At 45.9% G+C, this 19,277-nt stretch overlaps 3 protein-coding genes across 6 annotated transcripts; 2 read left to right on the top strand and 1 right to left on the bottom strand.

Moving 5' to 3' along the window:
* The first annotated feature begins 3,181 nt into the window (after positions 1-3,181).
* Positions 3,182-5,891, top strand: taf8 (TAF8 RNA polymerase II, TATA box binding protein (TBP)-associated factor). The gene is made up of 8 exons (XM_003963581.3): positions 3,182-3,369; positions 3,766-3,925; positions 4,081-4,179; positions 4,532-4,594; positions 4,700-4,824; positions 4,905-5,052; positions 5,145-5,287; positions 5,558-5,891. Exons 1-8 carry the CDS (start codon positions 3,322-3,324, stop codon positions 5,696-5,698), a joined length of 927 nt encoding a protein of 308 aa, XP_003963630.1. The 5' UTR covers positions 3,182-3,321; the 3' UTR covers positions 5,699-5,891.
* A 1,249-nt stretch (positions 5,892-7,140) lies between these two features.
* On the top strand, positions 7,141-14,611 carry klhl21 (kelch-like family member 21). 2 transcript variants are annotated; one of them, XM_003963603.3, is made up of 5 exons: positions 7,141-7,293; positions 10,343-11,405; positions 11,871-12,276; positions 12,478-12,550; positions 12,666-14,611. In XM_003963603.3, the coding sequence occupies exons 2-5, from the start codon at positions 10,379-10,381 to the stop codon at positions 12,993-12,995; spliced, it is 1,836 nt and encodes a 611-aa protein (XP_003963652.1). In that variant the 5' UTR covers positions 7,141-7,293; positions 10,343-10,378; the 3' UTR covers positions 12,996-14,611. The 2 variants fall into 2 exon arrangements, with proteins under 2 accessions (XP_003963652.1, XP_011601122.1); XM_011602820.2 differs by lacking the exon at positions 7,141-7,293 and adding an exon at positions 9,512-9,663.
* Positions 14,612-15,196: 585 nt separating this feature from the next.
* On the bottom strand, positions 15,197-19,258 carry zbtb48 (zinc finger and BTB domain containing 48). Of its 3 annotated transcripts, none has more exons than XM_011602819.2 (11): positions 19,183-19,258; positions 17,822-18,530; positions 17,370-17,683; positions 17,133-17,238; positions 16,960-17,052; positions 16,710-16,796; positions 16,479-16,633; positions 16,268-16,404; positions 15,988-16,152; positions 15,823-15,911; positions 15,197-15,732 (listed from the first exon to the last, which is right to left on the bottom strand). In XM_011602819.2, exons 2-11 carry the CDS (start codon positions 18,518-18,520, stop codon positions 15,313-15,315), a joined length of 2,265 nt encoding a protein of 754 aa, XP_011601121.2. In that variant the 5' UTR covers positions 18,521-18,530; positions 19,183-19,258; the 3' UTR covers positions 15,197-15,312. The 3 variants fall into 3 exon arrangements, with proteins under 3 accessions (XP_011601121.2, XP_029689208.1, XP_029689207.1); XM_029833348.1 differs by having other exon boundaries at positions 16,960-17,049; XM_029833347.1 differs by lacking the exon at positions 19,183-19,258 and adding an exon at positions 19,058-19,176.
* Positions 19,259-19,277: the final 19 nt, after the last annotated feature.

The following is a 19,277-nucleotide window of genomic DNA, read 5'->3' as shown; positions in this document are numbered from 1 at the left end:
AAAGCTACCAAAATGGATTCAGCTTCAAACCATTTTGAGTGTGTGTGAGTGTGTTTCTGCTTAAAGATGATTTTTGTACCACTGTCTGTACCAATGTTGCCTTAATGCTGTAGGACCTTTTCCAAAAAGTTTTTACTGTTTAACAATCACAAAACTGTAATTTAAAGACTGCTGTTGTGATAAATGCCTGTACATAATGTTTAGGAACTGCCTTAAAAATGTGTTTATTCACAACACACACACAAGTGCCATTAGATTGACAATGTTTGTCTAAAATGTAATTTATTTATGTATATTTTGGCATTTCCAGACAGCAAATAGTTTCATGGTGCCTTAATTCTGCTTGTGTCAACATTGTTCATGTCAAAAAACTTTGCCTTTAATGAAAATAAAAATATTTACAAATTGCGAATGTGTTAATCTTTTACATGGAAGTATGAAAAGGTAAAAGGATAATGTTTTACTTGCATGTGACCTTTGACTGCTGCTTTGGTGGAGAGCCCTGCTGTCTCACCCAGACCGAGAAAAAGGGTAACTAGGGTATCAGAGTCAGACCTGCCTGAGGGTTCAGCCCCGTTCAATTCACTTTAATCCCATTGAACTTTATCCCACATTTTCTGAATACAACAAACAAGATATTGACTCATTGCTGAGTTAAATACTAAATACCATAGTCACACACTTAAAGTCTCATAAAATAATCTTTAAAGATCAACCAAAAATTGTCATTTTCCTTGGGAAAAACATTGATCTGAGCATAAATGAAGAAAAATTAAATCAATCAAAATTTCTGAAAGACTATTTTGATGTGATCAGGAGTAAAAGCCCTGGTATTTTCAAGCAACCATCCTTTGCTCTGCACATTTGTATTTGCATTGCTGATATGACGTGACACTTGTCAGCTCCTTTTTCACGACACACGTCTCTGTAGCAAAGATCAAATGGTGTTTCACAACCCCTCTCACTACAGAATGGGGATGGATGAGGTCAAAGAGCAGAGAGGCTGAACTGAAGGCACGCTCTCAACACACACAGCTATAGTATCACCTCGCTGTGATCATGAACAAAAGCACCTCAAGAACATGTGATTAGAACCAGTTGTCACTTATACAGAACTTTGTCTCACGGCGTTTGGTCATTGTTCAGTAGGGGGATGTATAATCACGCTGATATCATTCCTTGGTTCTCGCCAATAAGTGGACCTGGCTGTCCTCACAGTCACACGCTCTGATTGGCCGGTGTGGAGACTCTCCTGATGAGGATCAACGTTTATGGTGAGGAGCCACGAAACCCAGCAACTGCTCGTGCTGTTCAATGTTCAGGATTGTGAATGTTTACATGATGTGTGATGTCACATGCACAGCTTCACCTATGGTAGCGTTCACAGCCGTGCCCTTTCCCCCAATCAGGTCTCCAAAACAAAGTGCTGCAGCCTCATGAATATGCATGCGGTGTGAGCACACGCTCCACTGGTGTTTAAATTCCAGGATCAAGCCTTGAATTTGTGCTGTTGGATTCCTGACCGGACTGAACTCTGAGGCACAACCTGGGCTGAACTTCAAAGTGAGTATTTGCACATCATCCTTTGATTGAAGTAGAAACCTGCTCACTACTAAACACTACTAAAGCATGCGTATACAACATCCACTGTCACATCCAGCAGCACAGTATGGAATCTTTTGGCGAGATGATCCCATTTGCTAAGGAGATGCTAAACCAGCGGCCCAGCAGGCACATGCTGAAGATCTACATGCTGGGTTCCAGTCTGGCTCTGCTCGGGCTGCTCGGCGCACTGGTGAAAGCACTTCTCCTACCGTTTGTGGAGCAGCGGTTTGTTACTGAGTCGAGCGGAGAAAAACAGCAAAGATGGAGGTCTGAATTGGCTCATCCTGCCGTTATGGACATGCATAAGCCACAAGGGATCAAGGTGGCTTCCACGCATCGGCCTGCAGGACGGAGAGGCTCAGCAAACCGTTTACATGCTTCGTGAAGGAAATGCTTTCTCTTCACATAGACACACACCTGACAATGTTGGTGGCAGCATAAATCACCAGATATAATGTTCAATTTTGTCGCTGGTTGAAAATATATATATTTACCTGATTACAGGGAAAGATGTTGGGGGGGGGGGGAAGTGCAGGCTACTGGAATCTCTGGCTGCTGGGCAGCAAATTAAACAAAATAAGAAGGAAAATGTGTGATGTGTATCACTTTTCAATGATTCTGGCTGTTATTTTACATTTTAAACGATAGACAGGATATTACACAAGATGATAATGTGGAAGTGAAAATGGTCCCACCAGCCTGCAGCATCTCAATATTCTGACAGCAAAATCAACGTGAAACATCAGGATCTAGTTTTTAGGTTCGTTAAGAGAAAATACATTATTTGCTATAATGTAAAAAAAGATTTAATTTAAAAAAAAAATGTATGTAGATATCATGCAACAAAATGTTAAATACCACCAGAGGTTTAAAGCCCAAGAAATAGTTATATATAAACCAAAAAAATCAATATGCATATACAGATAATTTACTGTTGGTTGTGCAAATTTTCTTAGAGGGGATTTCTAAAATGATCAACTAGTAATAATGGTAAAAGATCACCTTTCAAGTAATCCAAGTGTGAGAAAACCCAACAAGCTGCCCTGCGTCGGGGCACGCCTGCCTCCCCCCTGCAGGAATAGGAGGCAACCTGGATATATCTTTAATCTGCAAATGACCAGAGCCAAGAAGCCTTGATCAAGCCTCAGAGGGCTGTAGTTGCACAGTTGTGATGCCCTCTGCCCTTAGACCCTTGAACCGGGTCAGGAAAAAACTTAAAAACCCTATTTGTGAGATGTAGGAAACCTGAAGAAGAGCCCCACCACGCCTTGGATAATTGTAGAGGAGCAGATGGAAAACTGGTGAGCAGTCAGATAAGGTTGTAGGCTGAGGAAAACGGACTGTGGTTGACATTATTGATATTATTATTGTTAGGTGTCTACAGCAGCCAGTCTGCTCGGGTCTTTTGTAATGTAGTAGCTTTCCAGTCCAGTGTTAAATGTTATCGTTCTACAATTTCATACTCTAGGGAATTTAGTTCCCTTGTCATTTTCAATATGTTCTTTTTTATATATCAGGCTGCTGTATGAACTCCGCTACGGTAGGTGGCGCTAGTTGTTTTTATAAATAGTGTAATGTCCCTCGACGGAAGTGACGACACAACACATAGTGTTTACAAATGGTGGATCGAACGTTCTTCGACAAAATAAAGTTGTTTTCTCTTTGATGTTAGCTTTAAGTTTATTTAATACATTAGGCATCCACCAGTAGTCAAGTATGGCGGATTCTGTGGTGGCCTCTGGGGGTCCACTGAATTCAGGAGCGGTAAGAGGAGTTTTAATGTCCGTATCCGCACGGTGCTCAGCAGAAACGAACGCCTGCTCCTCTGTCTTGAGTTTAACCTCCTGAAATGATTATTACTAAAGCACGTAACAGTGGCGCAAAGAGTAAATTATGACATCAGATAAATGTTCGGATAATCAGCTGGTTACGTTTGTGTTTTACGTCTTCCTATAAGGCGGCGTATTTTCTAAGCTTTTCACGCGCTAACAAGCAGAAATATGACCATAAGTTCGTTTCATATATGCGGAATCTCCTACTGTGTTTAAATAAATGAGTCCACCCCTGGTGCAGCGCAACCCTAAACCATCCCATCATCAGCACGGCCATGAGCCAGTTTGTCTTGTTCTCCACATCACATGTGATTAAATGTATTTTCAGCGCGGGGGCGGCAGTAAAGCAGCTTCCAGTCCTGCAGAGAACTACCATTTGGCCCGGCGACGGACCCTGCAGGTGGTGGTCAGCGCCCTCCTGACCGAGTCTGGATTCGAGAGTGCGGAGAAGGCAGCGGTGGAGACGCTGACGGAGATGATGCAGAGCTGTGTGTAGCAACCCTAGAATTCGCTCATCTGGCCTCATCGTCGCCATTTTTCTTTAAATCTCCCGTGTTGTCGGCTCATGAAATACATTCGTTTACACGGGAAGAGAAACATGTATGACGAAACTAAACTTTATTTTATTTTTTCCTCTCCCAAGTTATTACTGAAGTTGGTCGGAGTGCTAAAGCTTACTGTGAACACACAGCGAGAAGCATCCCGACCCTGTCAGATACAGTGGTCACACTCATTGAAATGGGTAAGTCCTCGACGGCCCAACACATAAACTAGACTAGTTAACCCAATTGTCTTGCAGCTGCAGGAATATTTCTGCTGATATCCCTGATGTACATACACAGCCATAGGGAGAGTACATTTATGGTTCTTGAAGTGTTTTGAAGTATTTATTAGAACTGGTAATAGTTCATTTAAAATGAATCAGATAAAAGTCAGAATTCTGTGTAAGATCCACAATATTTTGAGATTATGAAGTTATTATGAAATAGTTGCCAAGACTTTTTTTTACAGTAATCATCGTTATGTTGGTGTTTTGGGGGCAGGTAATCATCCATATGAACACATGTTGATTTAATGTGATGGTGTCTCTGCAGGTTTTAATGCTGAAACTCTGCCCGTGTACGCCAAGAGATCACAGAGGATGGTTATAACTGCTCGTAAGCTGGTGCCCACTTTCCAACACCAACACCTCATCTACATCTCTGTGCTGTTTGTTTGGCAAACCTGTGATTTACACCTGCGTATTTGATGCTCTCATTAAGCCCCGGTGACGAACCCGCCTGTGACGCCTAAAGCACTGACAGCCGGACACAAGCGATCACATCCGGGCTATATTCCCAGCCACTTCCCAGAGTTCCCTGACCCTCACACCTACATCAAAACACCTGTGAGTCAGAACTACGTTTCATTGCCATGTAGAAAAAAATCCCAAAGGGCTGGAATGTTACACGAAGTGTGTTTTTGCAGACTTTCAGAGAACCTGTGTCTGACTATCAAGTGCTGAGGGAGAAGGCAGCGAGTCAGAGAAGAGATGTAGAGCGAGCCCTCACACGATTCATGGCAAAGACGGGAGAAACCCAGAGCCTTTTCAAAGATGACATCACCACCTTCCCACGTGAGGCCAACTTTATGTGAAAAATCTGCATTAATATTTACACCCACAGCTATTTACTTTCTGCACGACTGCTTTCGGATCTGTGTTGCCAGTGATTGCAGCGCGGCCGAGTTCAATTCCATATCTTAGTGCCCTCCTGCCCTCGGAGTTGGAATTGCAGAGTCTTGAGGAGACGGATTCATCAGAGCAGGACGACCAGACGGACAGCGAGAACACGGCAGGGAATATCATCGCTGTAAGTCCTCATTTATGAGTTTTTATTATTTTCTCCAAGGGAAAATTATTCCCGAGGATTTTCTATCACAATGGTGGTGTTGGCCAGATTAGTGGTGACGATATCAGCTGATGACTTTAATTATTGTGGCTCTGAGTGAACCGTCAAGATTAAACTAGTTTACTCAAGTGCGAGTTAAAGAAGAAGTGATCACCTATCTACATTTCCAATATCTACATTTTCCATGTTCTGGGTTTTTTTTTCTCCATGTGCAACCATTTTGTCCCCCAGGATGATCCTGGAGCTGAGAAGGAGAACTCCATGCTGCCTCCCAGCGGGGTCGTCCCCTCCTCAAAGGTCAATGAGGACAGCATGATCGATAACCCTTACCTCCGGCCGGTCAAGAAGCCCAAAGTGAGGAGGAAGAAATGAGTCAGGACTCACACGAAGCTACGGGCTTCATCTTTGCCGAAGCGGTCGGTGTTTGATGGATCTGTTTTGCTGTCGGCTTTTTTTTACAGCGACTAGATTCTATTGACAGAAGTTTCGTTTTTTTTCATCAAGCACTGAGTTTGAACTGTGTCTCGTGTCAGTTTATAATCAATAACATGGAGTATCGTGATAACTGTTGGTTTGGGAGTCTTTTTTAAAAATTGTCTTTATACGTAGATCATCAGCAGAGGTGAGTGACTGGAAAACTTCACCAGGGGAGAAACTCTGTTCTCATTTTGTTCAAAATGACGAGACCAACGGTGGCTCTTCTCATTATGGACATTTAGCCTCCATAGACAAGTGTGGCAGCACATCAGGCATCTTCATAAGTGGTGGAGATCCTTATTCTTTTTTTAATAACTAACTACAGTGGTTTGTACTTCATGGTGAATGTTTTATTTTTTTTTTAAACTATTTTTGGTAAACACATTAAAAAATGTGCATTACAGTAGGTAGTTTGATATCTAGGCTAGTTACATGATGAAGGCAAGATTTTTAAAGTAATGTTATAAATCTAGAATTTGTTCTTTACTGTATCCATTATCGCACGCACACGCACGCAGTACTTCGTCCAGCTTGCAGTACCCTGAATGTCCAGTAGAGGTTATACTATGTATGTCGAAATCCGTAAATATTCCCCTGGCGCAAATATGTATCTTTTAAAACGTAAATAAGTCACCTATTCGGCAAAACTATCACGTCTTTAACCCACCAAAATAGTTTGGAATAATAAGGGCAAGGCAAACTTTTTATTAATGAATTAATGTTTCGATTAGTCAATGATTTGTGCAGCTGCACCGTGGGGCCACAAGGTGGCACTGGTGTCCTATTGACCGACAACAGGACACAAGCGAAGCAAACAAATAATTGACAATAACAGCAGAACAGGGTTGATCAATAAGCCGCAGTTTGGGGTTCGAGTGCAGATGTGTGACAGAATGGTGTCTGCAGGAATCCGAGGTTGAGAGGCGGGTTTTACCTCTTCCAGACCAGAACAAGGGCCGCAGGAGTTGTGGCTTCAGGCTGCACCTGCATCCATCACAGAGTAAAATACACTTTCACGGTGGGAGTTGGAAGAAAAGTCCCTTAATTACAGTTCCTGCCCAGATCTAGGTGAAAACAGGACGACGCTGCCCTGGAAACCTGCTAAATGCTAAAGCACCAATGTTGTCTACTAAAGTGTATTTAGTTCAGTCATTGGACGAGCAGAGGGAAACATTTGTTACGTGTTATTTTCACCTGATGCTGACATAAAGAAATGTGTTATATGAAAGAGAATCCCTTTGTAGATGCCTGAAGCACGACCATTTAAAGAGGAGAGAACTGACTGCAAAGCGACAGTTCATAAGGAAGTAAAACGGGTCCGCGCTGCAGGTTGCGCGAGGAGTGCGATATTTACGACGGCACTTGAAGGCATCACTGAGTACATCATGGCGACATCGAGGCCGAACGGACAACTTTAATCTCTGCTCGATGTCTGATGTTACCCCGAAAGCCTCTTTAACATCGGCAACGATCGCTCAACACGATTACGGGTGAGTTGGAAAACAGCCGAGGTTTTGTGCGTGTGCACGTCTGCGGATTTGACCGGACTGAAGAACGTTCATGACGCAATTTAAAACGGTTAAAAACGGTTCCTGCAGACTAATTTCTCACAGCAGCTGAGGAGAAAATGGACTCAAGTTGCTTCACAGGTTTCATTGCATGGTTTTATTTTATTTACCGCCCAAGTATTTGAGCTACCGTCCAAGTTTAGCGGCTGCGGCCGTTCATCATCTGCAACTTTGAAATGTAAATGACGCCGCTTTGCATCTGCATAGAACCTTCTCACATGCACGTTTGAAATGACACATTCTGATCTATGCAAACAGGGCTTCGGGCTGTCGGGACACAGCTCCAATTCTCCCGTCTTCTTTTTTTCCTCAATCGAACCTGCACTAAATCGATTTTCATCTAATTGGAACTTTAGTTTGACTGAACACTCCTGATGTTCTGCTGTAGGGTCCAGGGTCCAATCACAGCTCGGTGGGACTTTTAGCCAGTGTCTCTGCTCAGGTTTATCCAGAAAACAGTCCATCCACCCATCCTGCCTAAATACTCCCTTGTTAGGCCCTGGTGGAGGAGGAGGAGGAGGAGGAGGCCCTCCTCTGTCAGGAGGCAGATGAACTGTCTGGTTGCCTTTTTATGGCCAGATTGGAGCTTTGCGCTCTGCTCTGGTTACTTTTCCCTGGGAGAAGCTGTCGTTAATAAGGTCGTTAACCCACCAGGTGCTGTCACCCATATATAAAACAAAATGTCTGATTTCAAATATAATTCTCTCCCTTTCGGTAGATGCCCTCAAGTATCAAAGATGCAGCTTGACAAGAATTTATATGGACTGTATTTTTTTCCCCTGTAAATTAAATATTTAGAATTTTCTGAAAACACTTTAGGGACCCCAGCCGGGTGTCGGCACCGGCAGTTACCCTGACCCCGTTTTATATTTGTGCCGTTTACGTCCAGCCCAGTTCTGCTCGGACTCGTCACACTTTCATGAAGCTGTGGAACAAACCAACACCGAGTCGGCGGTTCCGTTTGTGCGGGTCCGTTTGTGGAGCTTTGTTATGACGGCCTGCTTCCAGCCGTGTTCACAAACCATAAACCACAACTTGATGATGGCGTTCCTCAACGCAACGGAGAAATCTAAATTCTGAACACTATTTTTGAGCGCTTCTACCAAACTACATTTTTAAAAGCATCTGTTTGTCACGAGCCGACGTCGGCACATGAACGCCAACATCAGCTGCTTTTATCGTGTGATGTCGTGGCCTCGATTCAGCTCCAGACTGAGCTCTTGTGGTACCTCTGGAGGGGCCCCGTGGCCCTGGAGCCAGCCTCTGTGCTTCTGAATGCACACTGGTGCTGCTGTTCACTCCTCACTGCCTCCTGTGGGAGTATATATTTCAGTCAGCTGTTCTGGGTAAACATGCGGGCTGTAAAAGCCTTCACACACCCACCTGACAATCATCCAACCGGCCTCACTGGACGCCATCAAACACGGTGCGTCCTGTTCAGGTGGGAACGGGTGATCTCACTGGAAACCTTTCAGTTCCCTAAAACGCTCATTTATGTCTGTTGTTCCTGCGACGGGGTTTCTGAAGTTGAGCCTTTGTTTGGAGGCTGGTCTGTCCTTCAGGAGGTCAGTCCTCGCTCGACATTGTGGGAGCTTTGATGGGAATGTGTCCTTTGGCTAGAACAGCAGCGGCTGTGTTCCAGCCTTTAAACAAGCCGTAAGAAGATAGCTGTGTATTTTAAGCAGGAAAGATCATCTCCAAATATTAATATTATCTGAGGCAGCTTGCTCCTGTAGGTGGCTTCAACCTGTTCACTCGGCACTTTTTGACAAACTGAAATTTATTCTCCTGATCCGGACTGAAACATAAACAGCCAGGAGTGATTTTCAGATTAGCAGCGCTGCGATGAAAGAATGTTTCAGGAAGAGGAAGATTGGATGGATGCTTGTGTGGTGACTCACTGAAGAGGTTTGGAATGGAAATAAAAGTCTGCATTATGTCACAGGAAGGATCCCTGAACAGAACAGCACAAAGTCGGACCTGTTTTAGTAGAATCTCTCACCGAGGGTGGAAACGGAACCTGTCGGCCTGGTGGGTTCGATCCCGTTGGATTGAACTTCTGATGAGTGGTTTCTGTTATTGAGCCAGTCTCTCCCAGAGACCACTTACCTCCGCTGACGCCTCAGATTCTCCTCCCTCACCCTCGCCCGCCCCCAGTATGCCTGGAAATGGACACTGCTGGTGTATTTATAGCGCCTGAGCACAAGCGCGCTCTCATTCTTAACTAGGAGCCAGGAGCTGCTGTTGTTCAGCTTCGCGGTGGCGTTTTAGACCGTTACAGCAGCTCAGCAGGTAGGCCCACGGAGGGGAAAACTATTCAAGGGAAGAGCTTCAGTGCTTGTGTTTGGTTCTGTTTTGACTTGAAGACGCTTTTACCGATAATCTGCCGGAGAATGTTTAGAAATGTCTTTTTGTCTGTTCTTACCTGTTTTACTGGTGTTACGCGTCATCGTAGCCGAGCACCTTAATTCTTTTTCATTATGATCACAGTTCAGACTCGTCAACCATGATGCAGTTCTAATTACCCCCCGTCTCACGGGTTTATTATAAATGACTTATGAATGATCTTTTCTTTCTTGAGAAAGTTGAGGGCGTCTACTTTGGCTTCTGACTTACTCAATTTTGATGTAATGGAAGTCAAACGACACAGTAATTAGGAGGTGACGAGCGTGCTCGTCAGCCTAATGTGGAACAGGATGGAGAGATGGCAGATCTAGTAGCTCCCATAGAAAGTTTAATCACATGATGTGAGAAGGAGAGGTTGTTGAGTCAGCTCAGGTTGACTCATGAAGCTTGTGTGTGTTTTTTTTGTGACCTTTAAATCAGTAGTTAATGAGTCAGAAGATGGTTACTAGCTCAGCTCTGATTGGTCGGTTCTTTCCTCGTCTCCTGTGTTGACGTGAGGGAGGAAAAAACGAATGTGACGTGTTGATGTTTGAGAAACTCTGACCTGTTTTTTGTCTTGATCCAGATGAGAGCAGCCTTCTGACGGAGACGCACAGCAGCGATGGAGCGGCCCGGCCTGCAGACACAGCCATCCACCCTGCCGTTTTTCGACACGGCCCACGCCTTCAACCTGCTGCGGGGGATCCACGAACTGCGCGCCGAGCAAAAGTTTTTCGACGTGACTTTATGTGCCGAGGGCCGGGAGTTCCGCTGTCACCGGACCGTGTTGGCGGCCGCCAGCACCTACTTCCGGGCAATGTTTACGGGAACGCTGCGGGAGAGCGTCATGGACTGCGTGGTCCTTCATGAGGTTTCAGCTGAACTTTTGGGTCTCCTGGTGGACTTCTGCTACACAGGACGTGTCACGGTCACTCAGGACAACGTGGACGTCCTCCTGAAGACGGCTGATCTGTTTCAGTTCCCTTCTGTGAAAGAGGCCTGCTGCGCCTTCCTAGAGCAGCGACTGGACGTCTCCAACTGTTTGGAGATCCAGGACTTTGCGGAGGCCTACGCCTGCCGAGAGCTAGCAGCCAGCGCTCGCCGCTTTGTCCTGAAAAACATGATGGAGCTGGCCAAAGGGATGGACTTTGACAGGTTGCCGTGGAAGCGACTCCTGGAGTTTGTGTCGGACGATGAGCTGTGCGTGGACAAGGAGGAGACGGTTTACCAGATCGCGGTGCGTTGGGTGAAGGCCGACCTCCAGCGGAGGCTGCACCACTGGCCGGAGCTCCTCCAGCAGGTCCGACTCCCGTTTGTGAGGAGGTTCTTCTTGTTGGCCCACGTGGAGAGCGACCCGCTCGTTTACCTTTCGCCCACATGCCTCCGCATGGTCAACGAGGCGCGCAGCTTCCAGTCGTGCGAGTATGACCGCCACGACAGGCCCTGCCACCGCATGCGCGCTCGGCCGTCCACGGGTTTGGCTGAAATATTGGTGGTGATCGGCGGCTGTGACCAGGACTGTGACGAACTGGTCACGGTGGACTGTTTCAACCCTCAAACTGGACAGTGGCGCTACCTGGCGGAGTTTCCTGACCACCTGGGGGGAGGCTACAGCATAGCGGCCCTCGGGAACGACATGTATGTCTCCGGTAGGTCACGCAAGGACGGGGTTTGGTTCCATTTGAGCTGGACATCAGCTTTATAAATAACCTTCAGCGTTGCTGGTCAGTGGCTCTGAGACAGGACGTGATGGCTCTGCCTGGACCTCTGCCCTGGCGTCATTGTTGCCCCCTCAATTTCGAGAACATCACCTCAGACTCTGAGGCTGTGTTGATCTCGAGTTGTGAGATAAATTTAGCAGAGTGGATTCAGTGTATCGCTGACTGAAATATGAGAAATGATGTTGCGTAATAGCTGAAGGGCCCGATCAGGGATGTAATTTCTTTGAGGCGGAGCCTTATTTTATTTATTATTGCAATTTATTTTGTATTGCAATCATGTACTTTAGGAATTTCAAGTGAATTTAAGAGGTTTTGTTCCAGATATGTAGTCGGTAGTTTCCGAGTTGGCAGCGTGGGTGCTGGTGGTCTCATCGGCGTGTCTGTGTCCTCCAGGCGGCTCTGACGGCTCTCGCCTCTACGATGGCGTCTGGCGCTACAACTCCAGCGTCAACGAGTGGACGGAGGCGTCGCCCATGTTGAAGGCGCGGGAGTACCACAGCTCTTGTGTGCTGAGAGGTCAACTGTACGTGGTGGCGTCGGACAGCACCGAGCGGTACGACCACATGCTCGACTGCTGGGAGGCCCTTCCGCCCATGCCGCACCCCATGGACAACTGCTCCACCACCACGTGCGCCGGACGCCTGTACGCTATTGGTTGTCTGGCCGGCGAGGACACGATGGCTGTCCAGTGTTACGACGCGGACACCAACCGCTGGGCCATGGTCAACTGCGGGGAGCTGCCGCCGTGGTCCTTCACCCCAAAAACGGTCACCCTCAAAAGCCTCATCTACTTCATCAGGTGAGTTTTATAGAGACTGAGGATCTCATCCTGGTGCCTAGAAGCATCCTAGTGCATAGGGTCTGCTCTCAAGGAGCCAGGACCTGTCAGAGCTGAGGGTTTTACAGGCATCAGAACAGGCTTTTCCTGCTCATTTCCTCTCCTTTCTGCCCCTTTTCTGGCCCTTTTCTACATGGTTTCATACAGTGTCTCTGTCTGTAGGGACGACTCAGCAGAGGTTGATGTTTATAACCCCCAAAAGAACGAGTGGGACAAAATTACGCCCATGAACCAGGTTTGTAGTTCACACTGAAACTACAGTTTTATCACAGCAGTCGCCTTAAACCATGATATCTGCGTGATGCTGGGCACGATCTCGCTCGATGAGCCTTACTGCTTTGTGTCCTCAGGTCCATGTTGGAGGCAGTGTGGCGGCACTGGGCGGAAAACTGTACGTCTCCGGTGGTTACGACAACACGTTTGAGCTGTCGGATGTGGTGGAAGCCTACGACCCGAGCATACGCAGGTGGACTCTTGCTGGTCGACTCCCTCAGCCGACCTTCTGGCACGGCAGCGTCAGCATCTTCCGACAGTTCATGCCTCTGGTCTCCAGCTCATTTGAACCTGCTGATGTTCCCGAGTCAAACGCCATCCACCTGCACCGACACCAGCGTCTACAGGCGCTCCACAATCTCAACAATAATCTCAACCAGAACCAGGATGTGAACCCAGCACATTGAGTGTGCACCTCCATGTTGTTTGTTTCTCGTGCGCTGTGTAGTTTACCTCATCGCGATGCTGAAGTTGTGGAAGACGGAGGCAGGTGGAGCTTCGAGCTGACACAGGTGTCAAGTCTTCCTGAGACCTTGGTCAGGTCTCACTGCGTAGCTCCAGATCAGTGGCCTGGACCTGTTCTGAGATGCAGCCTCCTCTTGTCCTCCTTTGATCGGTGAAGGAGATTATAAACCAGCTAAATCTCGATGTCGACTTTTGATCATAACTAGTTTGCACAGGTTCTGAAAAGCTAATCCCAAAGTGAGAAGGTTGGAGCTGTCTGACGAGGTTTAGATGTTGTTTACATGCTCTGACATTATTTTACAAGCATTCTTCCAACATGATTCTGACTGCTTATTTAAGCCAGTAACCCCCCCCCCCCCCAAACCCTTTGGTCCTCTTGAAGGAGTAACAGGATGCTCTACAGTCTAGTGAGTTGAGTTTGTGGTGTAAAACCAAGACTCTAGTGCTTCATGTGAAGAATCTGACTCAGTCGTATCTGTGTCAATAGCTCTGTTAGCCTTTATGCTAAATTGTGTTGAATTCACAAACCTAAGGCTAAATCTGAATATAAACAACAAACTACCTGCCCCAAATCTCATTGACGTGGTGTTTAATAGTTAATGGGGCATCCAAGGCAGCTTCAGAATCGCTTCAGAATCGGAACCAATTCATCTGTTTAGATTCTAAAATGAGCTGAGTCACAGACTCAGAAGTGAACAGGATCATTTAAGGTGGTTTACATTTTACTTGGCTGATTCTCTGTTGCTGGTTACAGCTCATCAGAAAATAACAGATTCACTACTCATGTTCTCATCACTGGGATGCTGAGACGGTGGGTGAACTGGGTGTCTGAGTCAGATCACTGATGGCGTAAAGAACGGCTGCAGCGTGCCTGAAGAGAAAAGCAAATTTAATTGGCAAGTAAAAAATATATATATAATTTTTTTGGCAAACCCTGAAAGCAGCCTCTCGCGCTCCAGTCAAATGTGCATGAATCAATTTCTTAAAATGTGTATTGACATATGTGTTTAAATGTTTATTTATGGATATGTGTGCTGCAGTGCCAGAATACGTGATGGATGTTGATGAAGCGTCAGTTGCAACTGGAAGTGAAAAAGATCTCGTTTTGCTCAGAAGTACTTTTTTAATTTTTACAAGCGTTGGGTTGGATGTTTCTTTGAGTAATGTTTGAGTATTGTTTCCTGTAGCTACAGTGTTTGATGTGGTTATTCAAATATCAGACTGCAGGCTGGTGTGCTTAATCACAAGTTGATAAGTTTCATCAAAAGTTATTGATTATATTTGTGGTTGAGCATTATATAGACATGCATTTTAATAGCAACAGTCCACTTAAAACTTGTATTTCAAGCGTCAGTTTTCTGTTGTAACCTTAGTTTACTTCAACAGTTACATTTGGTCTTGAATGTTATGCTCCAGTATATAAAATGTATGATTTGAGATTGTTGTCAGCATTTGCTTTGTGGTTGTATTCTTTTATTTTCCGTGCTTGCTAAATCCTTCCCAGTTGCATGCAAGGTCTCAATGAAATTCCCACAAATAAATACAAATGAAAGAAGTGCAACAGTGTGTGTTTTAGAGAAAACAATGAGGTTTTTTTTAAAAACAAAAAAACAAACTCGAGATGATTTCAGTGCATCTGTGAAAACGTCTGGTTCTGCAGCCTGACTCAACACGCTGCAGAACACTGGCCGTTTACCTCATGAGAGGATCATACAGGTGTCAGTCAGTCATACAATAAGAAAGCAATATTGCACCCAAACAGGTTTTATTTGTCTTTATTTTGAAACGTCTTAAGCCACACTCCGGTCCAGGAAGTGGCGATAATGCGCCATAAGCGGGTTTGCCAAATACCGATAGCAGAAGAAGATTAAGCTAACAAGATAGCCGTTTTTAATGCTATTTATTTAAGTCGCTCTTGTTAGTTTCGTTACTGTATTTTGTGAATTAGAACACTAACTCAAGTTATCTATTCATTTCCACTGTGTCGAGGAAAACATTTTTCTCTTGTAATTTAAACCGGGATGCAGCGACTCTGCCATCCAGTGGCCGTGAAGGGTCACTACACCCCAACTCAACATAAATGTATAAAAAGGTTCTTTTTTTGTAATGTTGCATTTCTGTAACTAAGTTTAACTCCACCAAATTACCACAAAGTAATTTATTAGTAAGTTCTTAAACAACTAAAGCAACACAATAGACTGAACTTTCACATTTACATGTTTTGATCCTAAATGTTGAATGAGTTCTGTCCTTTGGTCCTCAGGTCTTGTTCTCAGATATACTCTGAACCATTTCCTGCACGGATGACCTATATGACTGGACCAGCTGCGACTGCTGCAGCACCTCTGACACAGAGAAACTTTCTGCTGCCACATCTTCTCCGAGGTTCTGGTTGGTCACCACCTCCTCCATCACAACGTGGCTCGAATCAATTCCATCAATGATGCAACCAGGGTGAAGGCCCCCTCTGCTGTTGGGCTGTGGGATTGTGGACTCTTTAACAGCCCCTATGATGTAACCACTGTGCTCGGAGGTCATCGAGGCCTCCACGACTTCAGCGGATTCGTGTTCTGAGGGATTTACGTCCACTTCCTGCACAACAACGTTCCTCAGTTTTCTCTGTCGGGGATTGTAGTTCTCAGTCCGTTTGTGAACCTGAACGTGTCGCCGCAGATGAGCCTGGGAATGACGAAATACATATCAGCTCTCCAAGAACACATGTAACAGCAGCTTGAACACCAGGTGTAACGGATACAAGTGGATCCTTACCTGTCTGGTGAATTTGTAGCCACAGTCTGGACACTGAAACTTCCTCATGCCTTTGTGTCGACGCAGATGAACACGGAGCTGCTCTCTGGCTGTGGACACAACCAGCACAGGAGTTGTGACTGACCACGGAAGTTAAAGGCCACGTGCTATGTTGACATTCTGTACCTTTGAATGTTTTGTTGCATATGTGACAGCAGTGCGGTCGGCCTTCCTCGTGCTTGCTGGCCTTGTGTCGGACGAGGGCGCCTTTTTCTGTGAAGCGCTGCTCACACACGTCGCAGGCGAACGGACGCTCGCCAGTGTGCGTCCGACTGTGTTTATCCAGACTGGCTGTTTTTGGAAGAGACAAATAGATGCAGTGAAAGAGCCCTCGTGGCATCACCTGTAAAAACAGCTTTTGCTTGTTATCTTTCCACAGGTGCGGAGGACAGGAGGCAGCTGCTACCCTGGGTTCGGAAGGTCTTGCCACACAGATGACACTGATACGGCCTCTCGCCGCTGTGGATACGCAGGTGTATGTTTAAGTTGTTTTTCTGGGAGAAGGCGTGGCCGCACAAGTTGCACACGAAAGGCCGCTCGTTTCTGTGAACGGGAAACATACTCAGCCAGTCACGTCCTGCGTGGTGCACGCGGCAGGGACGGGCCCATTTCAGTACCTGTGGATGGCTTTGATGTGCATTTGCAGGCCGTTCCGACTTGATGCTCGATGTCCACACTCCTCACACACAAACGGCTTTTCTCCCCGATGTTTCGCTGCTTCGTGCACACGCAGCTCCGTACGCGTCAGGAAGGTTTTAGGACACTGGGGACACTATAGAGTGAAGCATTTCAGCAAAGCTAGAGGTGGTTTCCTCACTCAGGGGATGTGCTGACAGTAAGAGACTCACTGCATGTGGTTTGGGGTGACCGTGAGCCTTCATCATGTGAAGAGTCAAACTTTTCTTGCGCATAAATTGTTCAGGACAAATGGAGCACTGAAAAGAAGTCAGTGAAAATATCTTGTAAAAGGGAAAGATCTCCTCATTTTCATAACCAACCGCAAGAGAAGACGTTCGCGGAGTTAAATCAACATTTGGGAAGTGATTCTGGAAAACTGGAGGTGTCGACTGTGTCCCGTTAGGGTAGCAGAGGACGCACCTTGTGGGGCATGTCTCCAGTGTGAGAGACGACGTGCAGCCGCAGCTCCTCTTTCCCGTTAAACGTGGCCGAGCAGGTAACACAGGGGAACTTCTGGCATGAAAGAGTCAGGCACACATTGATTTTAATTTTCTCAGGTGAATCTGAGTAAAGCTGTTTGCTTGTTTACTGACCTGAACCCTGGCACAGTCTCTGAACTCATGCACCAGTAGATTTTCCTTCCTGAAGTATCTCTTCCCACATTTCAGGCAACCGAAGGGCCGTTCTCCTGTGTGCCGTCTGTTATTTGTGGGTAAAAGCGTTCATTTACTGCAGCACATATATTCAACCAACAATATTTAAGTTGTCCTCAGGCAAACGGTTCTATTGCAAAGCCGAAGCCTTCATTTCAGTTTCAAACACGTCTGTACCTGTTGTGCACTTTGAGGTAATATTTGCTCTTGAAGGACTTGTCACAGATGGGACAGTGGACACAGTCCTTCTTGGACTCGCCCTCCACAACTTCCTTATTCTCGGTTTTGTCCGTTTGCAGCTGAGCTTTGCGCTTCCGTGCTGACGGCGCAGATGCGGACAAGCAGCTCAGCTCTGCCGCGGGTACATACTCTTCATCCGTTTCTTCAGTGACTGGCTCAAAACTCTCCACAGCATCATCATCATCATCATCTTTATCTTCATCTTCTGCTGGTTCGCCAACATCACCTGCTTCAGTCTGCACCTCACTTACCTGCAAACAAAGAGTTCATGAAATAAATCCTGCACGATGATGATTAATGATTAATATTAGGTCATATCGCTCAGCCCCTTAGGATGTTTTTGGAATATTCAGTATTGATATCGATGTTATTACAGACTCTGACTCCACCTCTGTTTCACCAGCTGGCTGATCTGGATTGTCCCCAACAGGCTCCCGTATCTTTGCCTCTGTGGGAAGATGTGGAGGCCTCTTGCTGGATACATCAGGAGCCGTGAAGTCAATAGAGGGATTTTCGTCAGGGATCAGACGTCTGGGGCCTTTCACGATGCGACCGGAGCGGGTGGTGGTGGTGGTGGATGCCATGCTATGATTCACCACGGCGGCCTCAGCCTCTGAGTCTTTGATCACGATTTCTTTTTCTTCTTTGACTAAACAAAGAGGTTTTGGATCTGAGGTGGGCTTTCTTGGTCTTCCCCTTTTTCGTTTCAGAGGCACAGGATCCTCAGAGGTTGCCTTGAACTGCTGACAGAGATTGAGCACTTCCTCAACACAGAGACTGGATGCTGCATGCTGCACATTGTGGAAGTTGTGACTGTCCAACTTGAGCTCTCCTGTGTACACAAAGTTCAGGAGCAACTCCAGACCATCTTCAGGACACTCCTGGAGGCAGAATTCTGTGCACGGTGCAGTGGGAGCTGCAGCAGATTGTTGGAACAAGTCACTGAAACAGGCCAGAATGTTTCTATGGGCCAGGAAGATGATTCCGCTTCCTACATTCAATGCAGCGTCGCAGAACGTCCCTACTGCCCTCTGCTGGTTCAGGCAGGACAGGACACGCAGTGCGTGGCTGCTCTCTGCAGCAGGCATCGCTGGTCCACTGGTGCAGGACACACGGACACAAAGACAATCAGCCATTTCGCTATTGACAACCCAGTTATTATCATCAAATTATAAGAAGATTAATCCAGTCTTAAATGTCTCAGTTGTCACACAATCAGCTATCACTGCCATTTGGTTTATTTTGTCTGTATATAAACCTAAATTATTGTTTAACCAAATGAGATATACCGTTAGCCCCCCCCTCCACACACACACACACCACCTCAATCACCATCAACATCAAAAGTAATAAATAAATAAAACTAAACAATTAACTAAATTTTTTAATTACTTTAAAACTCAATTAAGAAAAATCATCGTCAACTTTCAAAGTTTTGGAGCAACATCGTTTTAATTTGGACTGACACCACTGTTTCTAGCTAAAATAGTTCATAGTTTTCCATGTTGTTTGCACTGACAGCTAAAAGGATTCTGAATTCTTGCACAGCCAGAGCAACCTAGCAGCTCGACGTTTATTTCTTAGCGCATATTTTAAGACAGTCCCTTAGCACGACAGGTACGCACCTAACGGCTGTAATTTGACGTTCATATCCACGAAATTGATTGTTGATTCCTACATATGAGGAGCCGTAAAAGCTCAAGTTGTCCTATAAAACATTTAACAAACATAGCAAGGGAGCTGTGTTTACCTTCTTTTCGTTTCTTGCAGGCCCCTAAAACTGCAAAAGGAACAGGATATGACGCTGATTGGGCGAACGAACTCCGGGATAAATCTATGTTGTCC

The sequence above is a fragment of the Takifugu rubripes genome, chromosome 3, assembly GCF_901000725.2.
Source record: "Takifugu rubripes chromosome 3, fTakRub1.2, whole genome shotgun sequence".
In the NCBI taxonomy this organism is placed as follows: domain Eukaryota; kingdom Metazoa; phylum Chordata; class Actinopteri; order Tetraodontiformes; family Tetraodontidae; genus Takifugu; species Takifugu rubripes.
Note: the sequence above shows the minus strand (reverse complement) of the source record. Positions and strands in the feature narration are given on the sequence as shown.